Genomic DNA, 12,849 nt, shown 5'->3' with positions numbered 1-12,849 from the left:
AGAGGAACTAAACAAAAAGGATAGTGTGACTAACTTCCCTTGATATCAAATGATGATGATTTTATTTGTACCCCATCCATCAGACTGGGTTGCTCCAGCAACTATGGGTTGCTTCCAACATATATAAAAGCATAATAAAACATCACACATCAAAAAAGCATAATATAAATGCTAGATAGCAGACTCCCTCAGACCCTGAGCAAGTTCTCTGTTTTGTAGAATGGAGTAGAAAAGGCAATGAAAATTTCATAGCCCACATGACTCCACCCATAGCTCTCTGGAGTGCTTAAGGACCAACAGTGGCAAAAGCAGGCGGCCCCATGTGGGCAGATGCAGACAGTGGGTGGGCTGAATCAGTCTCTTCAGCGGGAAACTTCTGGCCATGACCTAGCCCTATGTCTGCAATATCAAGTTAGCTATGTCAAACTAGGTTAAGATGAATATTTTGAGTATCGACAGTATCTAGTCTTTGACAAGACTTCAATTGCCTTCATTACTGGGCTTGCTGGATTGTATAGGCTGCAAAAGAGTATTTTTGAGCTAAGTAATGCCTAAGTAACTCCTAAGTAACTTAAATTTATTCGTTCAAGAAACATATCTCTTCTGTACCAACTTCAGTAAGTAGTACAAAGCTTTAAGAGAGGCAGTGACCATAAAGCACCCTTGTTGACTCATGCATACAGCATGTGGAAGAAATCAGCAGATGAAGTTGATGGCGGAAATGACTGGCAGAATCCGAGACCAGGGAGAAGAGTCGGTGGAAGAAGACTGGAAAAAATTTAAAGACTATTTACAGAAATACTGTAAAATTAATGAATGTTAGAAAAATGTTGGAATGAAGTTATATGGCTTTAGTAGAAATGTTATAAGGAATTAAGTACAGATAGATTAATAGAGCATTAAAGGAAAAAATAAGGTTGGAATGAGTTAAGATAATTATAGGATAGAAAACAGAGGAAGATGGAAAGGAATTGCTGAAATAATTAACAGAAGTGGAATACAAAAAGGGAGGTGTGAGGAGGTCGTGGAAATAAGTGAATGAAAGATGGGATAATGAAATTGTTTGATTTATTTTATTGTTTTTGTTTTGTTTTGTTAGTTTAATGTATTGTATTGTCTTTTTAGTGTTTAAGTTTTTGGAAAAATAATAAATATTATTTTAAAAAAGAAAAGAAATCTATATTGTTGTCAGATATGTGCATACTGATTTTTGTACTGCTGAAATGTTTAATTGCATTTTATTTTTAATGTATTTTTATATCTTTTCATTGGAATGATTTTGATATCTTATAAGATGTGGTGTGACCATATTGAAATTGAAATACTTTATTGTCACTTGTACAACTTGTATACAGTGAGATTACATGAGCACCCCCCACTCAGCTCTCTTAGTCTTAATTCCCCTCGTTTACTGACACACACTCACCAAACCCGAAAGTCAGTTGCTCTGTTGTTATCTTTTCATTCAGCAGCCTAACAGCCCACAGATAGAAGCTGTTCTTTACCCTGTTGGTACGACTAATCATGCTTCTATATCTTCTGCCTGAGGGCAGGAGATCAAGAAAGTGCCAGCCAGGGTGTGAATCATCCCTGAGTCTTTTCCTCACTCTCCTGAGGCAACATTTTCCCACTATTTCATCCAGCGGATTCACGGGACAGCGCATAATATCTTGTGCTGTATTCACCAACCTCTGTAGGCACTTCCTATCAGATGATGTCAAACCAGCATACCACACCGTGATGCAGTATGAAAGGACACTTTCTATTGTTGACCGGTAGAAGGAGATCATCAGATGTTGATTGACATCGTTCTTCCGCAATACTCTGAGGAGATGGAGTCTCTGTTGGGCTTTCTTAACCATCTGGGTTGTATTTACCGTATTTTTCGCCCTATAGGACGCACTTTTTCCCCTCCAAAAATGAAGGGGAAATGTGTGTGCGTCCTATGGGGCGAATGCAGGCTTTCGCTGAAGCCTGGAGAGCGAGAGGGGTCGGTGCGCACCGACCCCTCTCGCTCTCCAGGCTTCAGGAAGCTATCCGCAAGCCGCGGAAGAGCTGTGCGACTTCGCGCAGCTCTCCCACAGCTTGTGGAGAGCTGCCTGCACCCCGAAGCCTGGGGGCGCGCTGAGCTCAGCGCCCCCCAGGCTTCGGGCTTCGCAAGCAGCTTGTGGAGAGCTGCCTGTTCTGGGGGTTGGGGTCGGGGGAAGCTCGGGCTTCCCCCGCCCCAGCCCCGCGCCTGGGGGGGAAAATAATTTCCCCCCCTTTATCTCCCCCCCCCCCAAAACTAGGTGCGCCCTATGGGCCGGTGCGCCCTATAGGCCGAAAAATACGGTAGTTTCCAAGTAAGGTTTTCACTGAGATAAACTCCTAGGAATTTAAAGGAAGAGATTCTCTCCACACAGCTCTCCCCGATGTACAGCGGGGCTAGTTCTCCTCTCTTCCTCCGAAAGTCCAACACCATCTCCTTTGTCTTGCTGATATTAAGGTGCAAGTTGTTCCCTAGGCACCATGTAGATATTTTTTGGACCTCCCCTCTATACGCTGATTCATCTCCACCTATTATTAAACCCATTATGGTGGTGTTATCTGCAAACTTAATAATTGCAGTAGATGGGTTAGATGATACACAATCGTATGTATACAATGAATAGAGGTAGGGAATTAGCACACATCCCTGTGGTGTGCCAGTGCTAATTTTTAAGGAATTAGATGTTACATGTCCAATCCTCACTGTGTGATGGGCGGGATATACATACATACATACATACATAAATAAATAAATAAATAATCTGTTGTCCATTCAGAGCAGCATCCTGGGTATTCTGTTTTAATTTTAGAATTTTAGTTTTATTAGAATTTTATGCAACAATTTTCATGTAAGTATTTATTATGTAATTTGGAATGTGTTTTTGTTTTTCTAGTTTAGATAGGAAAACCTGCCTTGAGAAATTTAACTTTGGGTTGAATGAGAAGGATGGTGTATAAACTGTACATAGGAAGGGGATGGGAACAGAAGCAGTACTAATCACCATTTCTACACATGTACAATCAAACCAAAGTCTACTCATTTCTTTCATTACTTCATATTAACATTATGATATGCGGAATCTATGTTCTTATTAAATTAGTGTGTGTGTAATGGAAAGCCTTTGTGAAATCTAGTCAGCCAAATGCCAGAATTAAATATATATTGTATAACATATTTTGAATTTCTGATTTATAATAATGGCAAATTAATATTCTTTCCCCTGTTTCTCCCAGGTATCATTGATTTTCTTGTGAGTCCACATCCAATTGCCAAAGTGTTGCGTGATCATTTGGTCTTCAAGATTGCGCCCATGCTTAATCCAGATGGAGTTTATCTTGGCAATTACAGGTATGAGTTTTCATTCCAAGACTGTGGAAGTTTGCTTATAATGTGCATTGTAATTAAAGCAAATATTGTATGGTGCCAGAAAATAGGGGCGAGAGGTTAAAATGGTGGCACAAGGTACCATCAGTTCAACTTTATTCAGAATAATAGATTGAGGATGAAATGTTGTTTTTAATACTGCATACTTTCTTGAATGCAGGAGTCAAATTTCACTATACTTTGTTCAGCTGTGTTTCATTTTGCCAAAAACTAAATAAAAAATATCCCAACCAGCCAACCTTTACACAATTTAACTGGAGTTTTCCTTCCTCTTTTAGAGTTACTCAACAATAACTGAGTGCATTCCTCCCAATTAATACTTTACTTTTATAGCTCTGGATGCTCTGAGGAAAGTAGTAATGTTATCCTGTGTTACGTTTGCTCCATTTTTCATACCTGAAATTCCTCTTACCCTTCTCAGTAACTCTCAGGCCAAATCAGGTGTTCAACCAAAGCACATGGTATGTCCTGGGACCATACCACTTAAGAAGCCAGGGTGGAAGAATAATGTTGTAAGCCTCCCTGCATTTTGAAATCAAACAATTCAGGGAGAAGCTTTCAATATGGAAGCATTCATGTGAAGCATCATTCAGGCTTCCATTCTGAAGTATCATGAGGCCTTCTGTGGGGAAGGAGAGATTAATGCTCAGAAATTGGTGCTATACGTCAGATTTTCTATCTGTGAAGCACACAAGTTCTGTTGTAAATGCTTGGATGCTGCTGAGAAGGCCCCATGATTCGAGAATTGTTTTGCCTCTGTAGTAGAAATTTGAGGTAGGGGTAAGATTATGTTGTAGCAATAACTGTAATAACTACAGCGAAGTAACTTTTGTTACCTGCATGCATTCCTCCACCCTTCATTGGTTTTTTATTATTATTTTAATTTTTTTGTGAGCAGGGTTATGATAATTTATGGTGACTACAACTGAGGTGCCCAATATTTCTTAGACACATCTGGCCCATCATTTTCAGTGTCCCCTGAGAAGCTAGGTATTATTACAAAAAGAAAATTATATTTCGTTCCTTAATTGCTGAACTGATAGCACATTATAATTTTAGCCTTTTCATCAGATGCAGGAAATTTAGCTATTCTGAAGTAAAAGGACTGCTAATGAGGTGGATGGAAAAGCATTAGATTTGCTTGCATTTCACCACACCATTTACAAAAATGCCTAATGTAACTAATAACTTAAAAAATGAATATAGTAAGCAGAATGCTGCCTATTATTGGAAGAAGGATATTAAAATCTTGATAATGTGAATACTTGATGGCTATTGAATAATTCACAGCAAGAGTTTCATTTGCTGAAGTTTACTGAATGACCTTTTATCAGTCCCATTTGAAATCTGAGTTCTGGTACTCCAGTAAAATGTAGTTTCAGTGTGATCCACCAATTAATTAAGTCAGTGTTTCTGGATTTAAGTTAATTTTGCTGAGAGAAGTACCCTGCCTAAACTGAATTACACTCCACACCACTAGCTGCCTGTGACAAGGTACTTAGTACCTTCTTTCTAGCAGTTATGGGATGTATAAAATATCCTTTAAATGTTAGTCTGGCATGGTCAGCATTAATCAATGTCATTTATTGTTGGGCAGCAAACCAGAATAATTTCCCTATGTTGCCACTATGCTGTTGAAGATAAGGCTGTATCGGCCTCATTAGTTAATAGCCATTTTTGCCAGGTCTTAGATAAAAGCAGTATGCTGGCTCTATGCATCCTTTGCTCTTGACCCTGAATATATTTGTTTGAGCACTTCATATCATGCTGATTTGTTGTTGCTGCTGCTGTTATATTTATAACCCACCCTTTATTAGCAGGTCCCATTTTTCAATGCAAACTAATTATCCCACTTCTTAAACATCTATTACTTATCTGTATAATTTGATCAAACTGTACAAAGTGCAATCCACAGGAGCTTAGACAATACTAGTAGTACCTAGAACTGGTTGATGCCCAGACACTTTGTTGTTCAAGAGGATGCAGCAGAAAGCTTGTGGTTTTGTTACCCAGTCAACATAGTTCTGTCCTGTTTCTGAATCCATGTTCAACTTTTCTGAAAAGCACAAAAATCTTTTAAACATTTCTCTTCACAAAATACACTGTTTCCTACAAATTTTCCTAAAGCATACATTTTTATACTCATTTTATCTTCTCTATACATTTCAACCTAAAATATGCTTCAGGGGGTGATTTTTTGAGCCAATAAATATTTCACAAGATTCTGCAGAGTGTGAAACCAAAGGATAAATGCATTCTGATATACATGCTCATCCTGAAAGTGAGAATCAGGTCTGTTTGCTTAACAATATGGACCAAATGAAATCTTCGTGCATTCTCCCTGCGAAACATTCAGATAAATATGATGCCATAATCTTTAATGCTTGGCAACTTCTGAGCAAGATCCTTTTTTTGGGATTTTGGGTATGTCTTTCCGTCTTTCCCAGCAGTTTACCATTAACACCTTCTGGATATATTCCGATACCTACGGCAACAATAGACAGGCCAAGGAAAGGCAACATAGTACTCTTGATTTAAAAGCTGCACCTCCTGAGGCCTGTGCTGAACTTTCCTTTATCCCAAGCTTGCTCTAAACTTGTCACTGTGTAACTGAACGAGTGAAATCTGTTCCTGCAGGCGAGACGGCTGTAATTGTGCCATCTTCAGCTTAGATTAGTTCCAATTTGTCATTCTCACCTTGCCGAGATGAGAGACCCCAAGATGGCATGGAAGGGAATATGTTTTTTAATAGTGGCAGATCTCTGCTGAAGCACCCTTGAAATGCGGTGACAAGGCAGCGGCAAAAGATGCCTACACTCCCTCTGAAAGCTTTGAGGTCTCTGAATCGGGAGCTAGCAGGTAGCAGCTGCTGTTCTCTATTCCACACCCTTTCATTATTGCTTTCACTTATTTGCTGTGACAGTGACACACGTTGGGCAAGGAAAGTATACATGCTAATTATAACATGCAGACCTGTCACATCTCAAACCTGAAATCTTTGCAGTGTCTGTGCTGGTAGGGAAAGGTCTTTCTGCTGCGCTCTCTCTATACTAGCATGGTGTTAAGGGTCAGTGGTGATAGAGAGCTGTCTAACTTTTATAAGCGCCTTCCTATTTCACTTCAGCGCTTCCCATAGGATGTTCTGAAGCCCAAACAGAACATTACATACAAATGTCTGTAACAATAACCCGATAAGCATTTTATAATAATAATAATAATAATACTACAGTGGTACCTCGGGTTAAGTACTTACCTCGGGTTAAGTACTTAATTCGTTCCGGAGGTCCGTTCTTAACCTGAAACTGTTCTTAACCTGAAGCATCACTTTAGCTAATGGGGCCTCCTGCTGCTGTCGCTCCGCCGGAACATGATTTCTGTTCTTATCCTGAAGCAACGTTCTTAACCTGAAGCACTATTTCTGGGTTAGCGGAGTCTGTGACCTGAAGCGTATGTAACCTGAAGCGTATGTAACCCGAGGTACCACTGTAATAATAATAATAATAATAATAATAATAATAATAATAGTAATAATAATAATAATAATTTATTATTTATACCCCGCCCATCTGGCTGGGTTTCCCCAGCCACTCTGGGCGGCTTCCAACAGAATATTAAAATACAATAACCTATTAAACATTAAAAGTTTCCCTAAACAGGTCTGCCTTCAGATGTCTTCTAAAGGTCTGGTAGTTGTTTTTCTCTTTGACATCTGGTGGGAGGGCGTTCCACAGGGCGGGTGCCACTACTGAGAAGGCCCTCTACCTTGTTCCCTGTAACTTGGCTTCTCGCAGTGAGGGAACCGCCAGAAGGCCCTCGGCGCTGGACCTCAGTGTCCAGGCAGAACGATGGGGGTGAGACGCTCCTTCAGGTATATTGGACCGAGGCCATTTAGAATTTTAGAACTGGGAATGCTATTTCTTAGCTCCTATCTGAAATCCAGCAGTGAGGAAAAAGCCTCTGAGTTGGGGGGAGGGGCAATTTGAAGCAGGGAAGTGGTGGTGAGCATAGGAGCCAACTCCTAGGGGCCAAGTTCCCTTCGGCTCCCCAATAAAATATTTGAGCTCCCCCCCAAAGTTGATGGACATTGCCATTCAAATGGTGTGCTTGTGCCACATCATGTGAGATTATGCGAGGCAATGCTTACCTGCTTCCTCCCCCCCCCCCAATATTTTATTCAAGTTGGCATCTCTGGTGATGAGCAACATGGTTAAGTGAACCCTCCCCACTGTTTTTCCATTCCTGATCACCCTCACCTCACTGGAAGATGTGAGATGGATGGGATTTTCTCAGTGATCTAGTCATTCGCAAATGTGTAGGTATGCATTATGAGGATGGAAACAAGTGCATATTATTCTTATCTCAGCACATCAGTTCAGTCCCTCTAGAATCCAAAATGTTTTGCTTCTCAGCTCTGCTTGATGTTCAACTCCTTTGGACAGGATTGACTCCAACAGACAGGAAGGGATCGTGGAGGGGTATCATTTCCCCCATTCATATCCCTTAGCTTTCAGTCATCATATATTCATATTTAATGTATATATATCTTCTTCCCCCCCCCCGAAGAATTGGCCTTACTACTCCTTCACACCCCCAAACTAGATTTTTTCCTATGGAGCCACTCTTGTTTTTCACCCCAACTCATGTCATCCCTCTCCCACCCAATGTATATTGAGGAACACCCATCGGCAGATCAATGTTCCTCAAAATGCATTCTGAACTGGCTTTAGAAAAAGAGCAATATAATTGCCCATTAGTATTCCTAGTATCCTACTAATAATGAGGCCATGCAAAGCCCAAAGGGAGGCTTTTAATAATAGGACAGGATGACTTACACCAACAGCATTTTGGCATGGCGATTCTTTCCCCTGCATTTATTGAATTTTGTGTTGCATAACCCTAAAATGTTTAATTCTGAATTTAATGCAATCACAGTTTAAAACAGTATATAAAGCTGCACCTGCCACAATTTTAAAACAAAGGAAGTCTGGTGGCAGCTTAAAGCCTTACAAATTTGTTATGTAGTTTGCAAACCACAGTCTGCTTCATAAAATGCAAGTTCCTGAAAGTATATGCCTTAATAAATTTGTTACGGTAATTTTGTTACTAAGCTGCTAAGATTCTAAGCCTCAAGAGGCTAACATGGCTACTCCTCTCTAAATTTTGAAACAGAACAAATTGGGTTGGATCCAAAGTTGTGCAAGCAGGAAGTGCTTTTTTGTAGAACTGTCCCCCATGATGACACCACCCACCAAATAGGCTTTTCTGAGAGTGCAAGGGTCTTTAGTGAAGCAAAAGCAACAGAAAATATTTGTTACTGGAGCGGTCTTCTACTTGTGCAATTTTAGATCCTACCAATTAATGTTATTAACCTCAGACTAGTACATTTTTGCCAGGTAGGAAAAAAACTAGCTTTTCCCAAGGTAGGAAAACAAAACAAAAACCATTCCAGCCATGCATGGGAGATAAGCTGGTAAATAAATCTTTCAAACCCAAAAGCACACACTAGCATGCAATGGTTACTTAGAGATTTGTTCCTCTGAAGGCCATCTCACAAAGGGAGAATAATAGTGTCCCTAGTGGATGCTGTCCAACCTGAAATCATCACTCAGTGCAAAAACCAAAAATCCCAAACTTTCTCCTTCCCAACTGGCATCGAACTGAAATTATACTAAGACCTGCTAGGAAGAGATAATAAGGAATCACAATCTTGTTGTTTATATGTGGAAGTAGCACAATCCTTAGGTGAGGTATCTGCAAGAAAGATGGCAAAAAGAAAACCTTCTGTGGAGTTGAGAGCCTTTCCTTTCTTTCTGAGTCACTATTCCCCCTTTTATCTCCTCTTCACATGCTCCTGGGAGAATGTGCTTTTCCCCTCCTTTGCACTCTGGTGAAGATAGTGAATGCTGATGAGAGAATGCCCTGCTAGGGGGATGCTCCAGGCAGTCATTTGCTAGACTTATTCTTAGGAAGTTCGCAATGTGCCCAATTAGTGGGGGGAAACGATGGGGAGCCAGCGTTAACAAATTCAGTTACACCCACCTACTTTAGAAGAGGAATGCCACAAAGCGCCACTCTTTCTCTGTTTTCACCTCTGTTGAATGGAGCTGGATACATTTTTATTTTTGTTATTTGCAAAATATAGTGCCTGTGATACCTGAAAGAGGATTCAGTATTATTTCTACTTTCAAATGGAATAACATGGGAAAATGTGAGGAATGCCTATTCTATTGTCCTATTTCCCCTAACCATCCACAGCATTTTTTTAATCGGGTCTGATTGTTGGTTGATTTATCTGACCCTCTAGGATATTACTGTAAAAATTATGGCATTCATATCTGTATAACCTGCCTTGGAATTTAGGATGAGATAGATTTTTTAAAATAAATAAAACAAAACACACAAAGATCGTGATTGGGTGAATGGGAACATGGTAATGACTTGTATATTTCATTATTCCCCCCCCAAATTCCCCTCTACCTTTCCTCTAAAGTTAGCATTGTATCTACATGGGCCTTGCCACAAACCATTGTTAGCTCCAAACCAAGCTCCCTGTTCTTTATTGTTTCACCTACTAAATGACTGGCCCTGATGCTGAAAACAGGTTTCAGGATTGAGACCAAACATTTGAGGGCTGAACACTGCCTCAAGGCAAGAGCCCCTGTCCCCTGGTCCATACCCAGTGTTACACCTACTATTACCAAAGCATTCGGGAGTGTTGTTTCAATGCACCACCAGATGAACATAACATGTTAGCATTGCAACAGTGGTTTCCCACCGCCATCTTCCTTTGGTTTGAAGAAGAATTCAATCTCACATGGAAACTTGTTTCCACATTTACAGTATAATCCTACACATTTCTACTCAAAAGTAAGTTCGTGTGAATTCAATGTGGCTTGCTTCCAGGTATGTGGGTGCAACCTAAGTAGCACATTAAAGGTTCTGTATGACACCCCAGTCCTCTTCAGGGATTCAGACGGAAAACATAAAGGCAAACGTGTGTAGGGGGCAAGGGGCAGGCATTTTGCCAAACACACCCCCAGCAGTGCTTTTTTTTCAGGGGGTACTCAAGGGTACACAGTACCGGCACCTTTTTTCGTCCTAGAAGGAAAGCACTGGTGTGGCACTTACTATAACAAATTTATGGTTAGTACCAGCAATGACCCCAGCCATGTTCCCATACTTACTAGGCTCATCCCTAGGGCTGCCATACGTCCAGATTTGCCTGGACGTTACCGGAATTCCAAAGGCAGAATAGATGTCCAGGGGGTTTCCTTAAAAAAGCTCAACAACAACTTTCAAGGTGTTGAAATATGGTGACCCTATTCATCCCTGACCTCCTGACATTTTCATGTTTAGTGTGGCAGTCTGGAGGGGACTTGTGAGCAGGGCCATCTTAAGCATATCTAGCGCCATGGTGCAAAGCTCCCTCCAGCGCCCATCCACCCCGTTTCCCAGAGTTGTCCACCTTTTTTTAGGGAGGACGGCGCTGCCGGCGGGGCTGGAGGAGGTGGGCAGTGGCTGGAGGGTGGCTCCTCTGGCAGGGAAGAGGCAGAGGCTGGACACGGTGCCTCCCGGCTCAGCTGGATGCTTCATGCTGTGGTGGCCATGGAAGATGGAGGCGCCAGGCGTGACGCTGCTTCGGTGTGGCATGGCTGAGGCGGGCAAGGGCAGCGAGCTGATGCCAGGAGGCGCCGCGGCCAGCCTCCGCCTCTTCCCTGGCGCCCTCCAGAACTTGGCGCCCTGGCATCCTGCACCACTAGCCTCTATGGGTATGCTTGTGAGCATATCTGGCTGAACATTCTTAGGATCTTCCTAAAACTGAGAGCTCTGTCTTAATGTGAGCTCCCAGTCAGGGCCAGCCCACCCATGAAGCGGGCTGAAGCAGTCACTTCAGATAGCAGAATCTCATGAGGCGCCACTCCACCTTCTAAACTCATTAATCCAAATGTATTAAGAAACCCCTTCAGACTTTCCTGCTGAATGTGGGGATTTGGGAGCCCCTGCATCACTGAGGGTGGGCTGGTGCATGTGCTCCTTTGTGTTCCTAATTCAATCCCAGACACATTCATTCTCATGTGATCAACACTCACTATCATGTGGTAAGGGCAGATTTGATAGTTTTGTAATAAACACACTGCCTCTTTCTCTGTTAAGCCCAAGTCTTAGTTTTAGTTTCATTTCATGTATGTGTAATTTATAAATTACTTCAAGTTGTAACGGGGAATATCCATCTCAGGATGACAAAACAAAGCTCTTCATGGGGCTTATTTTTCCTAATTAGGCATTTGTCATTGCAAGTGCTATATAGTATCATTATTATTTATATAGCACCTAAAAGTGTATATAAGTAAACAATCATAAACCTACGAATAAATGTATTGGTTTATTTATGTTTCTAGGCGTAAAGAAATCTATAATTACCAGGTACAGCCACAGCATAACTGCTATTTAATGACAATTCCTTTTTGTTACCATAGAAATGGGTCTGGAATAGTTACCTATAATTTCTCATTCCGATACCTCACACATGTTGTATTGCAGAATTACCATAGTAATTGCCTATTAGTCATCATAAAATAAGCAGTTATCCTAAAGATATCTGGATACTGTGAAATTTCTCTTCAGTTTCTTCAAAACTTACCACTGCATGCATTCATTTTCCTCTTGCAGAGTCTGAATGACAAAATCAACAGTACAATTATCTCAGTGAAAGGCAAAGCTGTGGGGGCATCTCTATGGGCAGAGCATTGTGTTCAGATGTGGGAAGCGCAATAACGGGATTCCACTCAGTCATGAAATTTGGATTGCTCCCTGTTTCTCATCCTAATCTCTCTACATCATACCCTTGTGGTTATGTCTATAAACTAATAATTGCACAGTATTCTGTCTATCAGTGATCACGGGTAGGAGGAGGAGTTACGCTAAGACCAGACCATGTCATTACCGAGGAGGCAGGTTTAGTCGTTGCTTGAGGACTATCCCTGCCTCCAGGTCTGGTCCTGACCGGATGGATACTGGAATCAGCAAGGGATACCCACATGACCTGAAGGTGCTGCTGTGCAATGCCAGGTCAATGATCCATAAAACCACTGTGATCCATGACTTGATCGTGGATGGAGGATTTGACCTGGCATGTGTAACAGAGACTTGGTTGGATGAAGCACATGGGCCTGTCCTTGCCTCTGCTTGTCCACCAGGTTTCTCTTACGCACAGCAACCCAGGCCTTGTGGGGGGGGGGGTTGCAGTGATTTTTAGGAAGTCATTAGTCTGCACCAGGCGTCCTATTGGGAAAACCCAGTTCTCTGAGTGCATGTTCTGGAAGTTGGGCAATAGGGGCAGTACAGGATTCCTATTGCTGTACTGACCTCCCCGCTGCACCAAGGATTCCCTGCCCGTGCTGCTTCAGGTCGTGGCGGATGTTCTCCTGGAGACACCT

The 12,849-nt window shown here is 41.7% G+C and overlaps 1 protein-coding gene across 1 annotated transcript in view; it reads left to right on the top strand.

The window, feature by feature from the left end:
- The window catches only part of BEND5 (BEN domain containing 5), a 728,817-nt gene that overhangs the window by 579,261 nt on the left and 136,707 nt on the right, over positions 1 to 12,849 (top strand). The window contains exon 8 of the mRNA XM_081009445.1: positions 3,262 to 3,376. Within this exon, the coding sequence (XP_080865571.1) occupies positions 3,262 to 3,376 (115 nt within the window). The remainder of the gene's footprint in view (positions 1 to 3,261; positions 3,377 to 12,849) is intronic.

The sequence above is a fragment of the Podarcis pityusensis genome (genome assembly GCF_964106645.2).
Source record: "Podarcis pityusensis genome assembly, chromosome: 6".
Classification (NCBI taxonomy): Eukaryota; Metazoa; Chordata; class Lepidosauria; order Squamata; family Lacertidae; genus Podarcis; species Podarcis pityusensis.
This window is presented reverse-complemented; position numbering and strand designations above follow the sequence as displayed.